The following is a 25,861-nucleotide window of genomic DNA, read 5'->3' on the forward strand; positions in this document are numbered from 1 at the left end:
TTTCTTATTTGCAAATAAACCTTTCTCAAAGTATTGTCATTTGTTGGTTAAAATCTTTTGGTGAAAATATTTAACAAATGCTCTCAAAAAGTGATGGGGACAAAATCCCCAGCGTCCCCAGTGTAAATGACACCTATGTATTTAAGGACTAAATCAACCACTACTGCTTTTTGTAGTAGCCTACTTTAAATAAATGCTGTGCAGTCAATTGTCGCCCTCTCTTGGCTATGATGCGTCATTACACCAACAATGAACGGCTTTTCAAGGGCATCGCAAAGTCCCGCCTACTTCTTTTTGATTAGTCGAGGTTACCATTCTCGCAAGCTAATTGGATATTGGAGACGTCAATTAAATGACGAATGCGGACATGTAAGGGAAGGAAAGGACACCGGTGAGAAACGTGGATAAACTCCTATGTATTTTCAGCTCTGTATGTTTATTGTGTGTTTGTAGCCTATCCTGCATCACATCTCGGTTTTTTAGGAGGTAATGTGAAGTGCTCCGTTGAAATTCAAAGCCTTTTTTTTAACACGGGCTCTTCTAAAGGCATTTGGACTAAAAGCTAGCGTTAGCTGCAAATGCTAACAACTGTGTCAGAGTGTCACAGCTCAGTGTAATGTGAAGAGTTTAAAGTGAATTGTTCGGTTTTAAATGGCTGGATTGCATGTCACCCTGACTTGCTGCTGATATATTGTTAAATTATTTTTCAGATAATTTGTACATATGTGTAACAGTGCACAAATCAGATTTGTGCTAATTTATTTGCTGCTAATTAGACTGACTGCAGTGAAAATGTTTTAATTCTCGTGTATACCTGTTGTTGTCCTCTATATTGTGCCTTTATTTTGGTCATTTAGTTTTCTGTTACAACACCACTAGATGGTGCACGAGATCGTATTATAACAAACACTTCACAACAACACTGTCAGCTCTTCACTAATACCTCAGCTTTAGGCTAGGCATTGGAAATCAATCCCACGACCAGATAAAGAAGTAATTGGAATTGATAACAATTTGCCAGAATAGACAGGAAGCCATCCGCATAGTGTGTGTTTGCAGTATTTGTGTTAAAACATTCATTTAACGCTTTTTTTTTTTTAAAGTCCACTAAATCACTTGAAATAACAAAATAGTCAACTGTATACACATTAACTTTCAGTGTAATTCAAAAGGTCACTCCAGATTTATCATACCTTTTCATAAGTTATTAGCAATGATGCCTCAAAATGTTGCCCTTTTTAGTATTTTTAGATATTTATGCCTAAAAAAACTATCCATCATAGATTCTGTGTGTGTGTGTGTGTGTGTTTCACAGTGTTCACCTGAAGATGGCTGCCTCAGGGAAACTGGCGTCTTTCCGCCTGCCTCCCTTGCCTACTGTGGGTGAGCTTATAAAGCTGTACAACCTGCGAGCTGAGAAACAACTGTCCCAGAACTTTCTGTTGGACTTGAGGCTCACAGGTTAGTCCGCCTCACTCTCTCTTTCTATTTCTTTCGCTTAATCTGCAGTGCACCAACACCCGCTGGCTCCTTGTCTTTGATACTATGTCTACACTGAAGGTGTGTTTTTGTCAGTGCACTTGTTTGCACAGCTCCACATAGCCTTGTTTCAAGGCATTGAAACCGACAGGCTTTTCTGTATGGGTGAGGGAGAGTACATCTGCTAATGTGAATGGACCGAGTCAGTTGTTTGCAGCCCTTGCAGAGCCTTAATATAATTATCAGTGATGCAGTGCGGGTCTGATCTGCTCTCTTGTCCTTGGACAAGGTGACTGTTAGATTAATGTATCTCATTGTCATCACACACCGGCAAACATTTATTGCAACATCAGACACCATTAATCTTGATTTAGATACTGAGACTCTGATGAAGACGTTTGATTGGAGAGTGTGGCGTAATTTTATATGGTGTATGAGTTGAACTAAGTTAGTGCAGAATTCACAGATTGCATGCAAAAATATAATTTAAACACACACACTATTGAGTTGGTCATCCATCATCTTTTCAGACAAAATAGTGCGCCAGGCAGGCAGTTTGAGGGATGCCTATGTGTGCGAGGTGGGTCCTGGTCCTGGCGGTCTCACCCGCTCCATCCTCAATGCTGGGGCGGCGGACCTGCTTGTGGTGGAGAAAGATACGCGCTTCATCCCAGGGCTGAAGGTAAACTGAGCAGTCGCAGTGATACTGCCTTATGCATAATGTTATCAAGGCCGTTAGGTCATTGAGCAGAAACTCCACCTGTCAGTTGCAGGAGACCAGTTAATCAATTTTCAAATGCAGCATCGTTGGCCACCTGCAGAGTGACTGATGATTATTTAGTTTTTCTGAACACCTTTTCATTTTTCACCATTTAATATCGTATCACATCCTTTTCCACAGCTGTTGTCTGAGGCAGCACCAGGGAGGTTGAGGATCGTCCACGGTGACATTCTCACGTACAGAATGGACCGAGGATTCCCAATAAATATCTCCAAGGCATGGGAGGAAGGTGAGAATATTAAATTTATGAAAGCTGTAACGGTGGTCACGTGTAGTAAATCCGTGGAGCTTAAATGTGTACCCGCCGTGGCTCCACAGATCCACCCAACCTTCACATCATAGGGAATCTCCCATTCAACGTCTCAACCCACCTCATCATTAAGTGGCTGGAGAACATGGCCAACAGAACAGGGCCCTTCATCTACGGACGCACCCGACTCACACTCACTTTCCAGAAAGAGGTCGCAGAGGTGGGTGAACACTGCAGCGTGTTTCAGTTTTCAAGGTGTATATTTGTCAGGATCAGTCACGTAAACCTGTGTTATACCTTTTTAAATTGTGTTTTTAAAACTGAAATTGAACAAATCTTAAATACCATTTTTAATATGAAATCTACACATAGATTTATATTGCTCTTTTGCTGTGCAATCAGCGCTGTATGAAAATATTTTGTGGTGAATGTTATTATGAAATATTGATTTCTAGATCCATAATTAATCATAATAAATAAAGAAATCTTTTCATCATTTAGGCCAGTCAAATCATTCAGAGCGGGATTGAAAAAAACATCATTAGGATACACATAAATACTCCAGTTTTCAATCTTTATGTAATATGCTTACCAGATATGTTCGGTTACGACTAAAACCAACATTACATGACCTGAACACTTAACCTGGTCATGATGAATACACATTGTAGTAATTGTCCTCTCCACCCAGAGGTTGACGGCCAGCACAGGCAGCAAACAGAGGAGCCGTCTGTCCGTTATGGCTCAGTATCTGTGCACAGTCCACAACTGCTTCACCATCCCAGGACGGGCCTTCGTTCCTAAACCAGAGGTAGGATTTAACTTAGATAATACTTAACATCTCTAGATTTAATACTGCTGTATCACATCAAGACAAGCAGTCAGGCAGTGTGTTATAGTGTATTTCTCAAAATGAAATACTTTCATAATTTTGTTTCCGGGGACCAATGTTGTTAACCAGACAATCAGACTGGGCTTTTGTTCGACATGTAGGGAGACCTTTACATTTAACTTAATGCTGGCTTTTGCCATGAACTGAAAAGAGCTATACTATTACTGTCTGTTCCAGATCTTCCTTCTTGTTTGCCCACATATTCAAATTTCACAGTTCTTAACCTACTAGATAACAGTGGGATCTCCTATTCTTTGCTCCTCGCCTGGGCCCCTGCCCCCCGTCTGCCACCCTCGCCATGTCTCCAGCTTTCATTCCTCCCTCACTTTTCTCGCTTTAAGGCTTCATTAAGACTGTGTTGAATCAGTGTTGTCTCTGTTCTGTCTTTGGACCCTTTCTGGGTTGTAATGATGCCTGGTGGGTATTTGAGATGTGGCACGATCACACTGCACTTTGTAATGAGGGCCTAGTTCTTTTTTGGGACCAATTTCTCTCTGTGTGTCTGTCAGCCAATGTGCGTATATCAGTGGTGAAAGAAAGCCGTTCACTCTTACATAACATTTGAATGCGGGGGGGGGGGGGGGGGTATTTTCGGGGTAAGGATTTATAGTAGGACTAGGGGCACATAAAAAAATAAATAAATGTACTGCTTTAAAATGCGAAATATCACTGTTGGTTAACGGACGGCTCCGCTGAGAGATACTTTAGGATTACACACACAACTCTTGAAAGACACAGGAGCTCTCTTACATCTTTGTACAAATTAAACCATGTTTTTCTTTTCCTGAATTAAAGGAAAGGTGTTAGGTAGATGTCAGAGAAGGACTGTTGGTCCCTTGAAGATGTCGAGGCTCTTTAGGAGACCCACTGTTGGTAAATATTTAATCTCCTGTGTGGAGTAAAATGCAGCAGAGTGAATGAGACCAGTGCTGATTGTTCATTCTCTTAGAAGAGATGGCTCCCAATGATTATTTTATCAAACTCAGCTGCCTTTCTGTGCTTTTTAAAAATTTTATCTTATTTTGTGTTTATGTCAAAGTAGCTTAATGGATTTCAGCATGCTTGCCTGTGCTGTGAATGTGCACACATGTGCATGCATGTTAGCGTGCATGTATGTATAAATGTGAACACAGTGGACTCTGCATGCGTGTGCATGCACTGCAGAACTGCAGATGAATCACTGCCTCCCACATGCCCACACACAGACCATCTATCCCCGCTAAATGTTTTAATGGCCACTTGGTCCAACTGAGATCATTAGGACAGATGATGATGACTGTTTGATGAGCAGTCCTCGTGCAGCTGGTGTCCTATAAAAGATCAAAGAGCACATAGTGTATCTTAATGCTATCATACTCTCTGTATTGTGCAGGCCCCTTTTTACTAGTATGTCATGTAGTATAATTCATAAAAAGCACTATGGCCCTGCATTGTTTACTGGTGCACACCAGAGTAATTACGCAGAATTGCATGAACAATAAAAATGTCCTGACTGATTTACGGGAAGACATCAAAGGCTGGCAGGAGGAGGGATTGAGGTTGGGACAAGCAGGAATTTAGACTTCTAGCTAAAGCAGTGATGTGTCTATTAAACTGACCTGTATATTGTCTGAATGCATAAAGTGATATAGAGAATACAAAAAAATATTTTCATAGGATAAGTTGTAATGGATACTGTACTGGGAGTTGGTAATGTACACTGCTTACAGTACTTCTGTGAAAAAGCAGAAGCAACTTATATAAATGATAATGACAAAATACGCCTTTTGTGGGCAGAAGTTAATTATAATGGGTGAGTAACACTGTCAAATATCAAATGTCTCTCCGTCTTAGGGCTGAACAATTAATCTGAATTTTATCAAAATTGCAAAATGGCCTACTGCAATTTTATAATCGCAGGAGGCGCTATATTTGTTAAAGGCGAAATAGGCTATGCGGCAAAATACCATTTTAAATTAAATATTGTAGTGCTGCAGAGATGTCCTGGCCTACATGTCATATTCTACAGACTTAAGAAAACATCTTTGTTTGGTACAAATCCCCTCAAAAGTCATACCATAAACATTTTAATGTTTTTTTTGTGAAAATGACAGTAACTATGTAAAAATGATCATTCTTCATCAATCAAAATAATTGCAATTAAAAATTATTTTTAATTGTTCAGCACTGCTCCTATGTATCCCTCTCTTTCTGTCTGTCTTTCAGTGACTGTGCCTCATACCTATAGCCAGTAATCGTTCAGCGATCTAATTGTTGGTATTATCTCGTTCCCACTGAAGCTTCGGGATTAATGAAAAGGAATTTCTTCAAACTGAAGCACAACTGGGCCTTTTTCTTTTCTTTGTCATGTCTGAACCTGACGCTCTCGGTCCTGCCATGAGCGAGTGAGCCATGACCGTCCTGGAGCAGGTCCGCTCGGTCATGTGTAGATATTACTGAGTATATCTGTGAAAACCAAACGTCACTGGTCAATCAGAGGTTCCAGATTCCCTCCCCCGACATCACCATTTGTGACTATAGTAGATAAAACGGGTAGCAGCCGGTGCGATACACATATGGCAATTAGTAGAGTGTGAAAAACATCTGAAGTGGTTCAGTGCTGTGTAATCAAACAAACAGTGAGTCACAGAGAAAGGAATGAACAGACTGAACCTTTCAAAATAACCACGATGAGAAAATAGCTTCAGTTAAAGGGTTGATTGGCAGGTTGATTTGAACCTATAGGGGCTGACCAGTGCAGGCTAAAGGGATAATGAGAAGGAAATGTTGAATCCATTTTACATTAGCAGCTGCTGGCGCCCATATTGACGCGGGGTGGGCAGATAGGCTCTTATCCTCGCTGTTTAATCTGTCTGTCTTGTTCTTCTCGCCCCCGGACTGCACCTCTCTTGTGTCACATTGAGTGACTGAGATTGTCCTTGAAGGTTTCTGAGAGCGGCGATTGGCTGCTGAGATGGTGTTCCCCCAGGCTCAGAGTGCCCTAGGTCTGTCCTGCTGCAGATCACACCTGCCTCCCTTTCCTTATTACTCTCCCCCTGTTAATTCTCACATAGACAGACAGATTGGGGGATCTTTAAATTGCTTCTCTCATTCACACAGCTGTACATATAGCTGAAAGATCTCTTTAAGGAGGTAAACTAAGAATAGAAACTGCCTTTCATTGAACACGCTTCTAATTTATATTCTGGTCAGGGGTCAAGGAGTTTTGGAGTGCACGCTGCCATAAAGCACCTGCATCTTCAACACGGACCTCTAGTCATCTAGTTAATGTTCACTGCCTCTTCACGTAGAACAGTGGTTCTCGACCTAGGATTTGGGCCCCTCCAAAGGGTCACCAGCTAAATCTGAAGGGTCGTGAGATGATTAATGAAAGAGAAAGGCAAATCTGTTTTCATTTTCTTGTCAAGAACTTATCAACTCAAAGACATCTGAGACATCACAAGGGGCCACAACTAGATACTGTCTTTTTTTTGCGTGTTTTTTTAAGGGTGACTTGCTTCTCTCTCTTCCTTGGCAGAACATGATTAAAACCCACTTCTGTCCATCACAGGCAGGTCCATAAGTTGTGCAATAGACGCTGCATCACGAGCAACGTGCTGTTGCTTCTTTAGAGCTCCTACAGAGCTCTGCATCTCGCTAACAACTGTGTTATTCATTAGAAAAAATGCATTGAGAAGGTAGAAGTGGGAGATGGAAATACTGAATGTTTGAGCTGGGAAAAAATGGAAATAGAAGATGAGTTAGAGAATGGGGAAAGTGGAAAAGGGAGTGATAACTAGGTGGGGGAAGACAATAAACAAGACGGATGGAGAGGAAACATTGGAAAGCCACTGACTAAAACCGCGATGAGACAAAAGGAATATAACTGGGGGATTGAGTCTAAGAGAATAAGGAAGAAAATTAAACGGTATTGGTCTGGATGTGCTGTGTGGAATGAAACAAAAGCTGAAAAACCGATATCAGAACAACAGCAAAGCTTCCTCGAAGTGAGTACAGAGCACTAGACAGAGATCGATCTGAGCGGAAAGTGAGGCGTACCTCCAGCAGATGGTTGTCCGGGCCAGTCGTCAGGCCGCTCTGAGTAATGGCAGCATCAGCCATCACCCACCAACTAAGTGAGCCTCACAGGAGGAGAGCCCTACAGATGTTCGCCTTGTACACAGCCGCCGACCAGAAGCACAGGACAGATGAGCAGAGCCTAAATGAAATTTGTTGATGCTGCATTGAATACCCATTATAGTTGTCAGGGAGAGTTTGGACTTGCGTATACAAAGCCACAGATATTAGTTCACTTTTGCATTTAAAAAAGTGATATATTTAATGTCTTAGTTTTTTTTTTTTTTTTTTTTTTTTTTTTTTTCCCCATGTTTAAGTTGTCATCAGCTGTTTCAAGTAGCAAAGTAATGATGTCCTTTTGAATTCAGAGGGTGTTCCAGTGATGTGTGACCCACCTCAGTCCCTTGTAATGCAGTGGCTGGCTCACTGATGATGGATAATCTTCTCTGACCTGAAGGGGCCCAGCTCGCTCACCTCAACAGCAAGAGTGAGAATCGGCTCAGGGGCGGGGGGTGGGGGGCTGCACTGCTTTCTCACTTCCCGCCCCACATTCTACCGCCACGCAATTCATCCAGGCCTATTCCTATCTCAAAAACGGGGTCAAGCACGGTATCAAGAGTATCGGGGGGGGCGGCGTTATTTCAATAACTCGTGCCAGCGTGCTAAACGCCTGAAGGCTTGGTCTCAATACATCACCGACCCAAGGTAAAGAAAAGCTAAAAATACCCTCCCCCTCTCTCCTTAAACAAAATGCAGAGGTTGGCAGAGTTGGTGTGTGAACCTCTCCAGAGATCTTTTGCTCCTCCTAACAACAAACTGTGCCGCCTTCGCTCAGAGTCAGCGCTTGGAGTTTAGCAAATTCAGCTCTGTTTAGTTAGTGAGAATATGCAGGTATTTTGAGGAGTAATGCTAAAACCTCTGGCTACATACCAAGGAAAGAAGGTCAGCTCCAAATAAGTAAATCGCTAGCGGTGCTATGATACACAGATAACTAATGAAGTCAGTGGGAGGAAAAAAGCCCCACCACAATGGGAGGCATCCATCTATAAGCTATTAACTTGATAGGTTATTTGAACGCTGTAATTTAAAATTTCATGCACTGTGATTTCATGACTTTATTTCAGGCTTTTTAGAGGAAATGAAGGTGCAGGTTGGATTTAGTGGGTGTGTTGATGAGGTTTAGTAAAAACCAAAAAAATAATGGTCAGGGTTCAATTTTTGTTTCTGCTAAAACTGACAGTTGCATAGATCATTCTCCTTTATTGTGTTTCTGTGGACTCACTAATACTCTGCAGTCTTCTGTAAAACAATCATCTCTGCAGTAATTGTTTTCGTCAAGTGAGCTATGGATTGCAAGAAAACCCGAGGTGTCCCCACCTTTTCAACCATTTAGCCTCCCTCGCCTTCAGCTTACAGAGTCCTCCCAGCCACGGGCCCCACCCCGTGCTTGCAGCTAAAATATTAAAGGGCCTCCTTTGAACTGTCAGATTGTATTGTTTTCCTACAGCGCTCCTTTTGTCATCTCCCCCAGCTTTTACTGCTTTTCTCAGCAGTTAACTGCTCAGCCAAGGTCGTTGCAATTATTCCCCAGCCTCACATGGGCATTGGGACCAGAGGAGAGCAGCTCCAACAGAGGAAGGTCATTCTCCCGCAGCGTTGATGGCCGCGTTATATCTCCAATATGAACCTTCATGACCATAACAGCTGTCTGAAACAAAGAGCTGCACATTAAGTATGGTGACATACTAGAGCGATTTAGGTGCTCACTGAGCGATGGCATGACAGCTCCTTAACACGCTCTGATATCTGTCTTGCTCTCCGTGTCTACCAGCATGAATGGTGGAGCACATTAACGCTATTTGTGTGCAGCCATCACCTCATTGTCTTCCTCACTCCTTTTTTTTTTTTCTGCGGTTGAACTTTTGGAAAAGACTATTTGCTGTTCAAAGAAGGTCAGTGAAATAAAATGATCTGTGAAATTTGACATGGCAGGGATGTTCAAAGAAAAGCCTGACGCATGATTAACCCCTGCCTGCAAATCGACATGCGCTTACCTTCCCTCGTCTCAGCTCACAATCCAGATCTGTCATAGCGGTAACTCAGGGTGAAAGCCTTTGATGGAAAATGTAGGTTAAATACACAGAGGAGCAGATCTTATTAGCGTTTCCCCACAAGAGGGGTAACTATTTGATCTGCATTCTTGTTGCATAACCAAGAGGAGTGGAAGACTAAAAGAGGGAGAGACTTGAATAATCCATGTTTGTTTCAGGAAAGCACATTCTCAGTCGGTGTTGACGAGGCTCCAATCGGCTGTAATGAGAGCCCAGATTCTTCAGAAATAAACTATTTAATGAGTGCTCTTCCGCGATGTATAGGCTATATGCCACAGATATTATAGTTAAGAACATACTGTACAGTCTGATATGAAACGAGTTCTGCTCAAGGCTAGAGACATCTTCATGCATGAAGTTGTACAAGTTTCGGTGATTCGGAACAGACGTTGTGGTTTTAGCATTTATGTTTAAGGTTTTTTTTGTTTTTTTTTTTTACATTCCTATATGGGCCCCAGCAGCTGCTAATGTTATGAAACACATTTGCAGAATGGCATGTTTGTTTCACATTTGTCTTTCTTATAAGTAATATTCTGTTGTTGATGCATTTGCATGTGTTCAGTTTCTTAATTTTAATGGATTAAAGCCTAACAAACACACAAGTTTTTGAGTTTAAAATGTTTGAATAACAATATATAAGCCAATATTTTTGACATAAACATAACATTAACAAGTTTGATAGGAGTCACTTGAATTTAATTATTGAAAAAAGAACCAATTTGTTGTTTTCATTATCGATAAACCTGTCTAATATTTTATTGATGTATAATTTGGAAAATGTCAGAAAATGTCCATCACAATTTCCTAAAGCTCAAAGCGATGTAATCAAATTGCTTGGGTTTTTTTTTTTTTTACCCTAAAGGTACTCAATTTACAATCATGTAAGATTTTAAAAAAAGCAGTGAATCCTCACATTGAAGTAGCTGGAACCAATGAATGATTGGTATTTTTGCCCAAAAAATTACTTTTAATATTGAATCGATTCTCAAAATAGTGTCAATTCACAAATTGGTGCATCGACTATTTGTTTCAGCTTCTTAGTGCTCTCTGGTGAACAAACTATTTAATGCAGACACTGTTTCTAAATGACCGTATTAACATCTTTTCTGTACAGCCGTTTGTTACTTATCAGCCGGTATATACAGGATCTGGAATAAGCTAATATCTGCTCGTGCAAATATCGAGTAAGGGCTGATTGGAATAGGGTGGATGTGGTATTAAAGGAATAATTCCTTTTTAAACCCATTTGCTTATGGATGCATATTGTAGTTGGACTGATACTGCTGTATTCCCGGGTGCGGCGTATGAGCAGCCTGCCTGCCTACACTCTGCACAGCCTGTACTATCCATCAGTCTGGAGATTTGGCAGGATGATAAATGCTATCTCCATCCTTGTCAGCCGCACACATAAAAGCACACAACAGACTACATGCAGTAGGCATGTTGCTTTCACAAAATAGTTTTATTGGTAAAAAATAGAACTACTCGCACAAGCACATTGAGACAACTGTATCAGAACTTGTGAACTGTTCATCATCACAAATATGCTCTGGCAAAGTAAGAAGTGCTAAAGCATCCACAAAAATAAGCTGCAATTATCAAAATGATAACTGAATGTATTGGTACAGTATAAGCAGAAGAGTTGTAACTCTTTAGACTTTTAGGACCTAGTCACTTTGCACTCTGGCCATTTATAAGCTGATGAAATTGCGTGCTGATGATCAAGCTGCACAGTAACAAAAAAAGAGAAATCTCTAGCTCCCGTTTCCCTGCTGAATCCTATCAGACAGAAATCGCTCCCTCATTTCCCAGAGTGCCAGTTGTTTATGTATTTGTTCTGGTCCTGGACGCTTGGAATGCTCAGCCATTTGAAAGAAACTGCTGTCAAGTAAAGTAACACAAGCAAAGGTGCATCGAGTAGTCTTCTTATAAAGAAGATATGGTATGAACATGATATTGTATGTTGTATAGAAACAATCTGAGGGAATCCTGATTCCCCCAAAACAAACACCTTTAACAGCCTAGATACTTGTGTACAGTTGTTACAGACAGTTTTTATTTTTATTTTTTTCATTTAGAAAATACCACACTTGTGTCTTTCCAATGAAACACTCATGCCAAGTGAAGTCTTGCTGTGCTTTGGGAAATGAGGAATAAAGAGGATTTAGAATAACCCTCAAAAGCTGCACTGGACTGTACACAAGCATCTAGTTGACTTGAGACTTAGTCTGGCAGAACAAATCACAAATCCATAAAACATTTGCTAATGTATAATTCATGTACAAACAACGCGATAAAAAAATAAACAGAAAGAACTCCAGACAGTATTAAAACGTGTCATCATGAGACAATTTGGCACATTCTCGAAACACATAACGTGTCAGTATTAGTTGATGACATGGCACATTCTTTACCTTGTTTATTGCATTGGTTATGGTGCCTGGGCAGTGAGTTATTGTCAGGAGGCCAGTTATGTCGGCTATAGGCTGTGCTGGGCAACCTGACTAAGTCAGAGTGGGGTAGAAACCTGGCCCTCGAGGGCTGCCAGGGCCGGCAGTGGTGCCCACAGAGATGCCCATGGCGTGCTGACAGCAGCCTGCAGGTGGCGAGCTGGGCTTAGCCATCTGCTCTCCCCCAGGAAGCTGCATGTTTATGAGAGAGAAGGAGAGAATGTGCAGTTCTATACATCAATGCCAAGGCCTGTCTCAAGCAGGAAAAACAATACTGCTCCAATATCTTTCCTTCGTTAAAAAGTAGACACACTCAGGAACATGACTGTGTGAAAGCGTTAACATTGCTGCGGAAATGAGAGTAGGACCATGCTTTCAACATGCATCAGCTTTCTCTGGTCAGCGATCACATCCATGTGACATGTGACACAAGCAGAACAGGGTGAGTGTGGGAGGAAAAAAGAGGAATGGTGACACAGTCAAGTGGCTGCAATTTAAGACACGGAGACCGTCTGCAGGTGCAGACTGGTAGCATACGCTGACTCACTTGGAAAACAAGTCACATATGGAGAATGACTCAAACCTTTTTTTGCAGATACCCAGTCCACCATGACTCAAGAAGCTTCTCCTTGTCTGCTTGTTTATTTTTTTTGCCTCGCTGCCACTGCACCATTAAACATCGGTTCATCCCTATGGGACTACTTGCATGCTATAGACACCATAGCAAAGAAGAGCATTTTCCAAAACCTCTGACCACGTAACAGGGATGCTGCCTCATGTCACTGGCTAATAAAGAGGATTAGTGAGAGCACTGTGAGCCGAGGCTCTGATTAAAGCTTCTGGCTGGAGAAAAAGACCCCCCCCCTAAACAATTACAAATCACTGACTGACATGCACATACCCCCAGACAATAAAGATGTTCGAAATCCAAATTCTGTTACCATGGTAGTGTGGAGGAGGATGACAGGAGTGAAAAGCACATGCAAAAAGCCGGCGAGTGTTTACTATGTACACAAAGACACACAAGAGCATGAGTAAGTGTGTGGGTGTGCATGTCTGAGGGCGTGCAGGGATGGGTAGATGGTTTGGGACGGGTAGCTGTTATTTACAGGTAGTATGGTTTTGTCTGGATGGAAATAGAAAAGCAGCACATCAGATAGTCCACTCGTCTAAAGGACTGAATCTCTTTCCGTTAATTTCTCTCCATCTCTCTCATCTTTCCACCTGCAGAGCGAGAAGCAGGCAACTGTTTGTCTGCATTTTCTGTCTCAAATCCAGCCCAGCAGCCCACATCTACTCCTCCTGACAGTCCTCTTTGAACAGTTACAGCAGGGTAATGTTTCTACATCTTTTCAGGCACAGGCATTGTGTGGCTATGTCTCAGTCTTCTACCAGGCATTCCTCTGTATTAATACACAGACAGGCTCCACACAGCATGCTTTAGAGGCAAAAATATCAACATCATTCTAGTAGCTAACAAAAATATTACCATTTATTTCAATCAATTCCACGTAGCATTCTAGTGGATAAGTATACATAAAACTACAATGGCTTGCTATGAAAGGGTTTCCACCTACTACTCTCAGGTGTTATATTGCCTATTTTGTCAATTTGGAGGTTACCAAACGATTGTAAATAGCAGCTAAATGATTGCTTTTTTTTCTTTCAATTCAAACCTTTGGCGATGGGGAAAAAATCTACACGGAAGCCTTCCTTATTTGCTTAATCCATTCCCCAGGGAACTCTTTCTGTGATTTACTGATGAAGGATGTCTGCGTTTAGTAAGCGGCTTGCTTCGATGCTGCAGCACCTTATCCCGGCTCCTTACACATTCACACTGTTTGTTCCAAGGCGCTGTTTAGGGAATACCTCCACTGCTTGTGCTTGCAAAACAGAAAAAGGGAGAAGCGCAAGATAGAGGAGAAGGGAAAATGAATTCAAAGTTGTTGCCCTCCTTTCTCATTTTTTCTCCACCTCCATCTGGATTAGAGCCTAGTGTGTAGCATAAGCCGTGATGGTTTCCCCTCAGGCTTGTCTCACTTTAGCCGTAGCATAAACAGCGCTGCTTTATTACACATAGTCCTGCAGGCTGTAGCCAGTCTTATTGTCTAACGGGGAGAGAGAGCAGTACTGGTGCTGGAGCTCCTGCTGCTGGAGCAGCTGTTGCTGCTGCTGCTGCTGGAGCAGCAATTTGTCAGGGGGAGGGAGCAGGACCATGTCCTGGGGGCCATGCCTCTTCCCCGAGCAGGACATACAGAAGATGGACCCCCCCATGAAGAGGAATCCTGCCGAAACAAAGGCCACGTACACGGCACCCCCAGGCTCAAACTTATTGCTCTCGGGCACACTGGAGTCCAGGAAGTTGGTGATGACCTCGTTGGTGAACCAGGAAGCAGGCACCAGACACAGAAAGCCTGCAGCGACAAAGCAGCCACCACTGGCGATCGCAGCATGCCGCTTAGAGCGCCGTCCTCCTCCCCATCGTGTGCATTTTAGTCCCAGGGATGCAAGGCAGAGGCCCATGGCAGCCAGTACGCAGCAGAGCACCATAGTGGTGCGGGCAGTCTGCAAATACGCAGGTAGTGAAAGCACCGAATACTTAAGCGTGCAACTGAACATGCCTGTGCTGTACCATGTGCAGTCCATCCATAGACCCTGCATCTGGGAAATCGCTGTGATGATGTTGGAGCCCACATCTGCGCTGACCTTCCAGTTGGGCAGCAGAGTGGCCACCATGGCACCCATGATGCCCAACAGCGCAAGGACAAATCCAAATATCTGCATGCCCGTGGATGCCATGCTCCTTGTACAAGTTGATGCTGCTGCCGCCTCAGCCCTTGTCCTCGCCAGGCAGCATTCACCCAGCGCCAGCCGGGCTCGTCGACCCCACTGCCCAGCCGCCTCTCTCCCCTCCCTTGGTGGTGTACCGGGTGCCAGTCAAATCCCCAGTTCCTCAGCTCTGCGGCTCCACTGGACTGGAGGAGAGAGACGCAAATGAGAAATTGAACTGAGTAGGTCCCCTCGTGCTCCCTCCTTCTTTCTCCCCTCATTCACCTCACACAAGCAAAAGACTTTCCTGGCTGGGAACAAAGGGCAGCATGAAGCACAAGCGGCAAGCGTTGGCTCTGGCAGACTATACAGTAGGTAAGCAAAACACTGGGTGCTGTTGTGCATGTATGCATTTTATATGCGCTGCCTTCTCCTTTTCCGGAGCCCCAGAGAGCTGTTATTGGAGAGGGAGAAACGAGTTTGTGGTATTTGAAATGCTCAATAGCTATGTGGACTTAAAGCTGCAGTGCCCTCACCCCACTCATATACTGTATATTCTAACACTTTGATTTCAGTGTTGTTTACCTAATAAATTGAGCATACCTTTTTAGCATTTACATAGCGGTATCTTATCTGGTAAAATACCGATTTATTCAATATAGTCAGCAGCTAAAATTAAACTTTGTGAATGTATCAGTTCTTTCTTTTATTACTATTTTGTCGGATTTCCTAGCAGGCGCATTATGGTCTTTCTCATCGAAATAATTAGGTCGTTCCAGCTGTGAATTAATAATCTCAAAGCTCAAATGATTTGCTGTTGTTTTTTTATGATCCAAGGAAGAAAAAGAAAAGCGATGTTGAAATAATCCCTTACCCCGGCTGGTGCAGAGCTGGAGCTGGCGCGTCACGTTGTTCGCAGTGGTTCCTGTAAACACACACAGTCACACATTGAAAGCCAGTGAGCTGCTGAGGGGGCGCGGAGGAGAATTCAGCCCGGACCACCGATCCATTCAAGCCGTCCATTTCCTTAGCAACAGTGCATCAGAGGGCATCCCAGCTCCACAGACCACACAGGCTTTGCCGGAGCCTGAGAGAAATAACCGTAGCGCTCTGTCTCTCTCTATCTCTCTCTCTCTCTCCCTCCTCGCCGGGTTAAAGTGTGTGTATGTGTGCTGGAGAAAAGCAGTCTCTGCCTCACAACAACAACTTTGTAAACGGCTAAACCTCACTGTACTGCTCCCGACTGCTACTGTACTAACCGTCCCCTCCTCCTATCATGACAACAACCAACGTGCGAACCGTTATTCAAACTAACGGATTAACGTTACTCCTTCTTTTAAAAACGCTTTTTAGAAATACTGAACCCTGAGTAACTCTATATTAGGTTCTTATTTCTCGTGGTCTCCATCTGTAAAACATGATTTACCTTTTATAAAATCTGAATTATTCCAGCGTGAATAATAACATTTATGCTAGCCAAAAAATTAACCTAACGTTAGTAGGCGTTAGCTTAATTAGTTTGCTGTGTTAACGTTAGTTGTCATGTAACTTATGAGTAATTTCACCCAAACTACAAAAAACATTTTCTCACTTACCTCTAGAAGTGTCTGTGCTTAAAGCTTTGGTTTTATTTGCCACTCCAGTGGAGGTCTTTGTTCACTCTCCATCACTGGGAACTGTTTATCGGAACCACTTAACTTACCCCCCAAAGAAATATTTCCTATGCCAGTTATCTACCAGGTTGGGATATAGCTAAATTTGAACTATTTCACTTTTTTTTTTACTTTTACTGTACTTTATTTTTTTAACTATTATTAACCACTCTCTATCTCCACATTCAGCTCATAATAAAACTAAATTGAAATTGTTAAAATGTTACTGTTTCTATAGTGCATAGTAAAGACTGCCTAGTAGCCTATATTTAGGCTAGCTGTGAATATTTATTTATCTGAAGAATAGATTTTTCTGAAAACGGTTAATGTCTAAAATGTAGTGTCGTTGCATCTTCCGATGTCAAAAAACTAAACTAAAAAGAATGGCTGCATTTATCTCTTAACATAATAGGAATACATGAGGTTTTGCAGAGTGGTATGTATTTCTCAGAAATTGGTAACTTAGTTGGCTGTTTACTCTGGATGGAGAAAACTCCCCTTGCTGTGTCAACTAACAAATTAAAATGAAATCCATCCCATTCCTGCATTGAGCTTCTCAGTAATCATAATGCAATACTCCTGTTGTTAAAAGATAAGAAATGGCAAAGATGCGAAATCTAGATAAGAATTCCATCCTCCAAAACCCCACAACACAACTGCGAGGGGTAATCTAATTAAGACAAGAAAGATCCGCTATCTTTATGACCAGATGAGCTGGTCAGACTTGTGTTCTACAAAGCTTTGTTTGTTTATGTGTTGGTCCAGAGGCCAGAGGAGCATGTGTACCCCTCATGCCAAAACTGACCCTCCCTTGGGCACCATCTTCATCAGGCATCAGTCAGCAGGAGCCTAAAACTCACAGCTGCTACCCCGCCGTTGCCTGTCTTTCCTTTCTGTAGAGGGCATACAACAAGGGGGGGAGTGGCTAGGATGGCCTTGATTCATGAATGACAAAAAGGACAAAATGAGAGAGGAGGGGGAAAAAATCAGACAGGACTAATAGGCCTGATACCTTTTGGAAACGCAGATGTGTCTTGCTATTATTTTGCTGAATAGGCAAATCAGCAAAAACAAGACAGCTGTGGGAAATTATTTTGCCTGTCCCCCCTACTTACAGTACAACGACCAGGCATTGACCACAGTGACGGGTAGCCGTTACGTGTAGACAGGTTGGTAGCAATTGATTTGTTTAGCTATTGATCTGTTTGTTTAATATGACCCAGTGCTCTTTCTCCAGCCACCATGTTTTTCCCGTAAATTACCCTTAAAAGACCTTTAAATGAGATCTGGCCAGCATGCAGGGATAGTGCAAACCACATTACCTGTGTGATGTTGGCGTCGACCTTCAACACTACATTCTCAGAGCTCCTTGCGGGATACCACTGCAGCAGGACATTTTCCAGTTTTCCTCATGCTACAGTGTGTGTGTGTGTGTGTGTGTGTGTGACCTGTCTGCTTGTAACCGATGAGATCCTAAGTGCTGATGCTGGTGTTGTTCTGTGGGGAGTTGATAAATAAATAAATATATATTATTGACGAACTGGATAAAAGCGGAGAAAAGATGGAAGGAGAGAAAAGCAAAACGCGGTTAACATACAGCCAGTGAGTGCCGATGTGTGATGCCGTGAGGTGTGAAGATATTGCGGGCTATTATAAGCTGGGTCCCCTTTATTTTATCACCTCACAGCAGAGCTCTCTAGCCTTTCTGCAGCGTAGCCCTGGGCCACAGCTGGACCAGCCACGCTCCCTTTTGCCCACATGAGGGGCTTTTATCGTTCAATTTGCATTTTACTCTTTTATGTCCTCCCTTGCGTAATTGGTTTTCGTGCTCATCATCTTGCAAAGACGGTTTGTTCACAGCAAGTGATGCAAGGTGTCATGTGATAGCTGTGATGTCGCTGTCAATGCAATCTTGTTGTGGAGCAGGGCCCGGGTCCAGCTTCACCGTACATAATACGTGTAAACCTGTCCAAGGCAAAACACTTGCGACATGTTGCAAAGAATTACCAACATTGGCTTGATTAATGAGTCTCTTCGGCTTACTCTATTAACACTCCAAAGTGAACAATGGGGAATGGCATTTAGGCCTTTTTAAATATTCCATCCAGTACTATTTTTCCCATGTCAGCCTGATTTGCTGTTCCGCTGGTTCAGTAAATTTCACATTTTTTGGGCAAAGTTCATGCTCTTCTGTAACGACAGCGTCTCTCCAAGTTGCTGTTCTTGTCAAAGAGCAGGACTACAGTCTTGAATGTCCTGTGTGCATGCCATAGGCGATTTCATGGGAAGTGCGCAGGGCTGCCTGCACAGGAAGCCAAAGCCCTTTCTCCCCAAACCCCTCAAGCTACATCAGCCTTATATATCCACAGCATTGACTGCTGCCTTCTCCTCTCTGAGAGGCTGTCTGATGTAATGGAGGTTGTCTTCTCAAGGTATTGTCATGATTAATGCAGCTCTTCCCCCTTTGGTTGCAGGAGCTCTGGGAGCTTTTCTCTCTCATGTTCCCTGGCTGTATATAGCTTTTTTCCATCCCCCTGCCCTTTCTCAGAACCTGCCATTATGTAAGCGCAAGTGTTGGTGGTTCAGGTAGCACATTGACTGGTGCCCCAGGGCCCCTGCCATCTCATCTTGGGTACGCTTAGAGGGACATGACAAATTACTGCTCGCACGCCACTAGGCAAGAACTGACCAAGAAAGAGACATCAGAAGTGGGAACGGGCAACGAGGAGCCTGAGAACCACAGGGCATAGCTGGACAAATAGAGTTCCCTACTGAGCTTTGGGAAGGTCACACGCATGGAATATGGTATGTTAATATAAATGTGAGACCACTGTACTCAGGTGGGTCAGAAAATGTCTTGAGGTGCGGACAAAAGCAGACATGTGACTTTCAGATAGCGATCTCTCATATTTTGCCCTTTTCAAACGCTCTGCCAGGGGAATGTGCAGTAAAATATCTTCTTTTGACATTAGAAATACAAGGTGTTTGTTTCGTTCAGAGGGGAAGAAGCTGGTTCAAAGTCTATATAATGCATAGACTTTGATCCAAATTGAATTAGTCGAATTGAGAGAATCAGAGCAACAGGGCTTTAGAGGCCAAATTAGTGGCTCAAGTGTGCTCAAGCCTACAAGAAATGATTTACCATCAGAGCATTTCCAGTCTCTGCTTTGTATGAATGATCCTTACTTTACACCCATGTAAAGAAAAGGGGAGAGCAGTGAGAGATAGGAGAACCTGAGCGAGGGAGGGGATATTAACGTTGTCAGATAGGGCCAATAAGTCAGTCTGCTAGCCCACTTCAGCATCTCTCAGCAGATGCAAAGTATTTTAGGGGTTTTGGGGGAAGGGCGGGGGCTGAAGGCATGTTCATAGCACCTCAGTGGAGGGCCCAGGTGATGGCGCGTGATTTAAGATGGAGTTTCCTTGCATGTTGAGGTTATCAGGGGAAGGATTAATGGCAGGGAGCAGGATATATTCCAGTGTTGCCTACCTAGTGAAGCTGTGTAGCAAGGCCATACATAAATCATAGCAGCAAAGTGACTTGGACAAGCTGATGGCTGAAATGCTGCTGCCTGTATAGTCCCAATATCGACTTTTCCCCTTGCTCCTCTCTTAAATCATGAAGTGTGGAATATAAATGGCCTAATTATTCCAGTAGAGAGTGAAATTAAAGGCATTCCTTTTTATTGCTTCTTCGTAACAGATGGCGGTCTGATCTTGCATCACCAAAGCACTGATAGAAGCGTCTCACAATCCCAGATATAAAATCCTATAAAATCCTGACCAAAATCCTTACATGTTGATGTGACAGGTGGAGGAATTGATTCTCATGATGCGAGCCAAACCACCCAGCTCTCAATGTTCTTGACAACACCTGCCACAAGGCCTTTGTATTTAAAGTGCATCATCTGAACTAAAAGGCTTAAAGTACGGTATTAATAATAGACTTATCAAAAAGAAGCCAAGGCCATTACTGACACTACAAATAAACCACAAAGTCATCATTCAACATTGGACTATGTTAAACATGGTAACAATCCACATTAAAATTAAACATGAGATTTACAGTACATGCACTCACAACTCATAACATCCTTCCTTTCTTCTTCCCATGTCGACCAACATCTAACGCCGAGCCCAGGAATGTGAAGCTTTCTCTGCACTATTATTGCACCTAGCCTTCAGGGCTGTTGAGACAATGAGTCTCCCCCGCTGCCGTCCCATTAAACGCCACTGCGGCAGGAGGCTCGGCTGCAGCCAGGCATCTCTGGACTACATAGGGATCTGTAGATCTGATAAGAATAGTACTGCGGTTTACAAGTGCTGTAGAGTACTACCTCAGTTGTTGAATATAAACAACTCATTAGAAGTCCTTGGACCACATTAGTTCTCCTCCCCTAATTATCGACACCAGCCCCTAGCCCAGGAACACAAAAGGCAGCTGTAAATGAGAGTGAGTCATGCAATCTAGAAATACGTTTGAGGATGCACAAGGAGCTTCGCAGGGCATATAGCCTGAGCTAAATTAGATGTCTTTTTTATTTTACTTCTGAATGTATTTGTATGAGTAAGAAAGGGAGCATGTCTGTGGGTATGTGTTGTTTTGGTTTTTTTGCATGCTTGACTTGCCTTTAAACATTATGTTAACATGCTGTGTAACATTCCCTTTCTTGAACCTACATGCTTCCTTTCTTTGGAACTTGTGTATCATCATTTACATACCTGTCTTCTCTGTCTTCTCAGCTTGTATATCTCTTTATAAAAAAAAAACATCCTTATTCCACTTTCAGATTGCAAATAATGTTCCGTTCAGATGGACATGCGAGCTATATGAAGAAACTCAATTTTAAAAGCACTACAAGCTAAAAAGTAGTTAAGGGCAATGAAATTATTAAGACTAACTGCTTGTTTTTCCTCAAAACCCATTGTCCGTCTGCTCTGCCTGAGTACAGTCCCCCTCAGTGTACCATTGGTCTACACACACTAGAGTATCTATCTGATTGTGCAGTAGCCCCTTAAGTTATAACTCGCAGGACTGAACGGCATCATGTTAAAGATGATGGCTTTTTTGTGCTGCAGACACACAGATACAGAGATTCAGAAATAGTCTTTTAATGTATTTTGGTTCTTTTGATCCCATTATGGCATTCAGAAGATGAAGAGAGCAGATAACCCTTTAAAAGGAAAACAAGCATTAGAGTGGAGAGAGAGACAGAACTTGTGGATGTATGTGCTTGAAAGTTAAAGAGGGTGATCTGAGAGCAAGAGTTAGGCACAGTTACTTCAGCAGTGTGTCATGTCAGCTTAGGGCTGACACAGGAGGGATTGGGATACAGCAGCTAGTGAAGAACTGGAGCTGAGGTTACAACTACCTCCACTGGACCTCTACTGTAGTTCAGTGATTCCCAACCAGGGGTGTCAGCTAGTTTCTGGGGGTATGTGGAGAGATCATAGGGTAGCTCAACTTATTTGAATAAAAACTGAACTTATGTTTTGAATAAGAGTCTTTTCCACATATTGAGTCAGCTGTGACACCGAACACGTGTTGACACAGCGCGTGTGTAAAAACTAGCTAGCAAGCAAGCAGAGGGGTTATCTTATACAGTTAAACTGTTAGTTGAAATAATGCATAAAAGTTTGAAATAGTTAGCTAAAAGTAATGCATTCATAGTTAAAACAGAAAGCTGAAATGAATAAATTGACAGTTGAAGAAGCTAAAAAAAAAATGAATAGATAGTTGAAATAGTTAGCTAAACATAATGGCTACATTTATGTAGCGCTTTTATCCAAAGTACTTAAACATTTTTGCCGCTCATTTATGCACACACTCGCACACCGATGGCAGCGAGCTACCATGCAGGGTGCTGGCCTGACCATCAAGAGCAACTAAACTCACGCGAGGACACTTCCACGGGTGAACAGGAGGTGGAGGGCATCGAACTGCCAACCCTTTGATCGGTGGATGACCACCTCCTGAGCCACAGCTGACCCCCATAATGCAATTATGGTTGAAATAGATAGCTAAAAGTAATGAATAAATTATGAAGTAACTAATACTTTAAAAGTTATTATACTATATAAAAATATACTATTATTTCATTCTTAGGAGTTGAAAGCCGGTAAAGAGAATTAGTCAGAGCACCTGTGTCCCATTAGTCTCCCATAAAGCAGGACGTGAGCTCTGTGGCTACCTAATGAACCCATCACTAGGTCCACATCATGCGCCATTGGTTTCACGCTCAGTGGAAAGGGTTGAGCCGGATGGACAAGGACGTTTGGATGAAGATAAGAGTACTACAGTAAGTCCGGCTCGTAGGTATTAAGAAACTCTGTGGTGATGCAGCGACAGGAAGAGAGACAGGAAAGAAAGAGAGAGGCTCAGTTTCTATGGTCCATCGCACAGGTGTTACTGTGGCAACTGGATCTGGCTCGCCAGCCAGCCATGCTGCGTCATCTTATTTTCTGCCTTTTCTCTTTTCTTTTATCCCAGTGTGTTGATCTCTCTACCCCTCTCTCCCTCTTTTTGTCTAGCTTTGTATCTCTCCCGCCATTTGTCAGGCGACCTTTCTCTCCAGCATTTTGCATTCTCCTATTGCCTCACACTGACCTGCTGCTTCTCACCACTTCTTTTCTCCATTCCCATGGCTGTATGTTTGTGTGTAGGTGGACGTGGGAGTGGTGCACTTCACCCCTCTGGTTCAGCCTCAGATCCAGCAGCCCTTCAAGCTCGTAGAGAAAGTCATCAGGAACGTTTTCCAGTTCCGCAGGAAGCACTGCCATAAAGGAGTAGAGTAAGCACCATTATGCAACTGTCTTTCCTCTCTCTGTCTCTCTCTTTGACTTTTTTATCTTGTCTCATCCTCATATATCCTTTTGTACATACATTTTTCATTCTGTTTTCTCTGCGTCTTCATCTCATCATTAATTGGAATGTTTTTTGACATTCGTTTCTTTGTCACACACCACTCTGACAAAGACAGAACTTTGAAGGCTTTCTGTAACTAAAGTCTGAACATCAGAGCACACACAGAGCTCTAGTCTGTTCTAAACCACTGGCAACAAATCCACACGCCTACATGCATGTGCACGCTGCCCATCACCCCCGTGCCTGTTAGGAAAGTGTATGCAGGCCCGGATAACAAAAGAACACTGGCTGTGCGAAAGAGAGCAGTAATTATGAGTCATTGAGGTGGCATAGGAAGACGAGGCAGCATATTTTATGTAATGGCAGTGGGTTGGCGGCAGTGGCACCAAATTGGAGAGGAGGCACCAGCGCTGAAGCACCTAGAAAGCATCTGCACTGTGGAGTGTGTGGAATTGGCTATTGCTTACCAACCTGCAGAGAAAGAAATACAGAAAAAAACATCTTCGGCAGGCAAATGACTTTTAAAAATAAATGGCTACCTTTTGCGAATTGAATATTCCGAGAGCTTTTCAGGATGAGAGCCATTAAAAATTGGACATTAAAATTATTTGGCGTTTGTGTCTGTATCTGTCCTTTTGACTATAGAGCACGGCAGTGGAACAAATGAACAATTCATGAGCAGTTCATTCCATTGTGTGTTTTCAATTAACTTCACAGATTTGAAATAATTGCTGAGGGATAATTTCCTTCTGTTTGAACTTTAAAAGCCATTAAACTTGCATGATCATTAAGATATCAAAGCGACCTGAGACCTGTAAGAATCTGTGCTTATCAAGTACTGTATCATATCTTCCCTTTTTCTCTCATCCCTCCCCAGAAAGTTGTTCCCTGAGGCGTGTCGTGTTGAGCTGACACAGGAGATGATGCAGAAGGCAGATGTGGACCCTACGCTACGCCCGCCAGAACTCACCATACCCCAGATCAGGGCTTTAGCGGATGCCTATGGTCATCTCTGCACCCATGAACCCACTCTCCTCAGCTATGAGTTCAGGGAGGAGCTCAGACTGAAGTACACCGCCAAGCAAAGGAACAAACCAATGGACGAGCCAACCAGCACACCACCAAGGCCTCAACAACCCTGCTGAAAAACAACAGGCACGGAAACCAAGAGAAGCCCACTAATAGCTTCTCTTACAACAGGAAAACAACAGACTCCTCTTAGCCTTGACATTTCCACCTGGCATATGCATGTATTTTTAAAATGTTTTTCTCCCTGCACCCAGGAAGCAATAGGTGACTTGGTATACATGAAATCCTGGGACAGGGACAATACCTACAAGGCATATAAAGATCCTGGCTGGGTTGGATCAGCTCCAAGACCTTGTTCCAGGATGGGAGAACTCAAAGCAGAGTTATGTGTTCTTTAAGCTCTTTAAGATTGAGTATCTCTTTATGTCCCAATTCTTCCCTCAGATCCAACTTGCATAACACCTTGTCCTGTGAGACCTGAAAGAAATGTCAGTGTTTTCAGGCAGCACTATATCCAGGCCCATTTTTGCCTTCCACGATGTACTGTATCACTTAGTCATTTGGGAGATGGAGTTTAAAGGGAGGAAGAAAGTGGTGGGAATTTGTCACCTCCAGAAAGAGCTTTTTTGTATTAAAGGAAGAGGAATCCACTGTCAATCCCTGTATTTAAAAAATAAATAAAACACAATAGGCAAATGAGCCAAATTAATCACATCTAACCAGTGACTTTTAAAAAAATGTTAGTGGAGGCACCGATGTCACACACATTTGTTAAATTTCTTGTACAGAATACAGCAATGAAGTCATGTATGTTAAACACATCCTGTGTTCTTTAAGGTTTTATGTCAATAAAAGTGTTACATGTTTGAAATATTCTTCTTTGAATGCTATCACTAACAGAACATGGCAGGGGCTGGTGCCTGCCAGGGTGACAGATGGTATGCTAAGGTTGACTTGCCAGAGGGAGAATTCACTCAGTTTTGATGATTGGTGGCAGTTAATCTCCAACCACAATCAGGGCTTCATCAGATCTACATGGCAGGATAGGTATGCCATGTTGGCAGCCGTGACGCTGTGTTATCCAGATAGCTTAGTGACCCTAATGAAATGTTATCGTAAGCTTTTATTCTGGAAGATGATTGTATGTGTGGGAAGAGTTTGGAGGGCAAGAACTGACGTCACTTGTCATAACATTAGTACACCATGTATACAAGGGCAAATATTTCATGTCCCTGTTGGGGGAGATTTTTAGAAATAAAGTCTCTGAGAGTCTGAAAAGGGCTTGATATTGGTAGGGACAAGTCCTGCTCTCCCTACTAAAGTCCAGGCCCTTGAATTTTATTTAAAAAAGTATTTTTTGGCTGATTAGCAGAGAAAAAGCAGTAAATTTGGATGGTGTTTGAATGGTCATCTTAAGATGACGTACACCACCCCTGTTAACATGGCAACGTTCAATAGCATGTTTCTGAGAAGAAACCCTGCATACAATAATTGCAATAAAGAAAATAATTCAACCTACTTTGTATG

General features: G+C 42.7%; 2 protein-coding genes across 4 annotated transcripts; one reads left to right on the forward strand and one right to left on the reverse strand.

Annotated features, from left to right (window-relative positions):
• Positions 1 to 356: 356 nt before the first annotated feature.
• Positions 357 to 25,205, forward strand: tfb1m (transcription factor B1, mitochondrial). 3 transcript variants are annotated; one of them, XM_038729010.1, is made up of 8 exons: positions 357 to 391; positions 1,316 to 1,461; positions 2,010 to 2,161; positions 2,381 to 2,489; positions 2,579 to 2,730; positions 3,202 to 3,321; positions 23,104 to 23,231; positions 24,183 to 25,205. In XM_038729010.1, exons 1-8 carry the CDS (start codon positions 360 to 362, stop codon positions 24,448 to 24,450), a joined length of 1,107 nt encoding a protein of 368 aa, XP_038584938.1. In that variant the 5' UTR covers positions 357 to 359; the 3' UTR covers positions 24,451 to 25,205. The 3 variants fall into 3 exon arrangements, with proteins under 3 accessions (XP_038584938.1, XP_038584940.1, XP_038584941.1); XM_038729012.1 differs by having other exon boundaries at positions 363 to 486; XM_038729013.1 differs by having other exon boundaries at positions 382 to 400.
• LOC119910402 (claudin-20) lies at positions 11,013 to 16,078 on the reverse strand. Its single transcript, XM_038729014.1, has 2 exons — positions 15,663 to 16,078; positions 11,013 to 14,994 (listed from the first exon to the last, which is right to left on the reverse strand). The coding sequence occupies exon 2, from the start codon at positions 14,816 to 14,818 to the stop codon at positions 14,090 to 14,092; it is 729 nt and encodes a 242-aa protein (XP_038584942.1). The 5' UTR covers positions 14,819 to 14,994; positions 15,663 to 16,078; the 3' UTR covers positions 11,013 to 14,089.
• Positions 25,206 to 25,861: the final 656 nt, after the last annotated feature.

The sequence above is a fragment of the Micropterus salmoides genome, unplaced genomic scaffold (assembly GCF_014851395.1).
Source record: "Micropterus salmoides isolate LMB-PRFRI ecotype aquatic unplaced genomic scaffold, ASM1485139v1 Ms_hic_scaffold_19, whole genome shotgun sequence".
NCBI classification, from domain to species: domain Eukaryota; kingdom Metazoa; phylum Chordata; class Actinopteri; order Centrarchiformes; family Centrarchidae; genus Micropterus; species Micropterus salmoides.

Coding starts and splice junctions, on each gene's coding strand:
- tfb1m (XM_038729010.1), top strand. CDS start 360: ATGCGGACATGTAAGGGAAGGAAAGGACACCG. Junction 2,162..2,380: donor GCTTCATCCCAGGGCTGAAG/GTAAACTGAGCA, acceptor CCTTTTCCACAG/CTGTTGTCTGAGGCAGCACC. Junction 2,490..2,578: donor CTCCAAGGCATGGGAGGAAG/GTGAGAATATTA, acceptor GTGGCTCCACAG/ATCCACCCAACCTTCACATC.
- LOC119910402 (XM_038729014.1), bottom strand. CDS start 14,818: ATGGCATCCACGGGCATGCAGATATTTGGATTTGTCCTTGCGCTGTTG.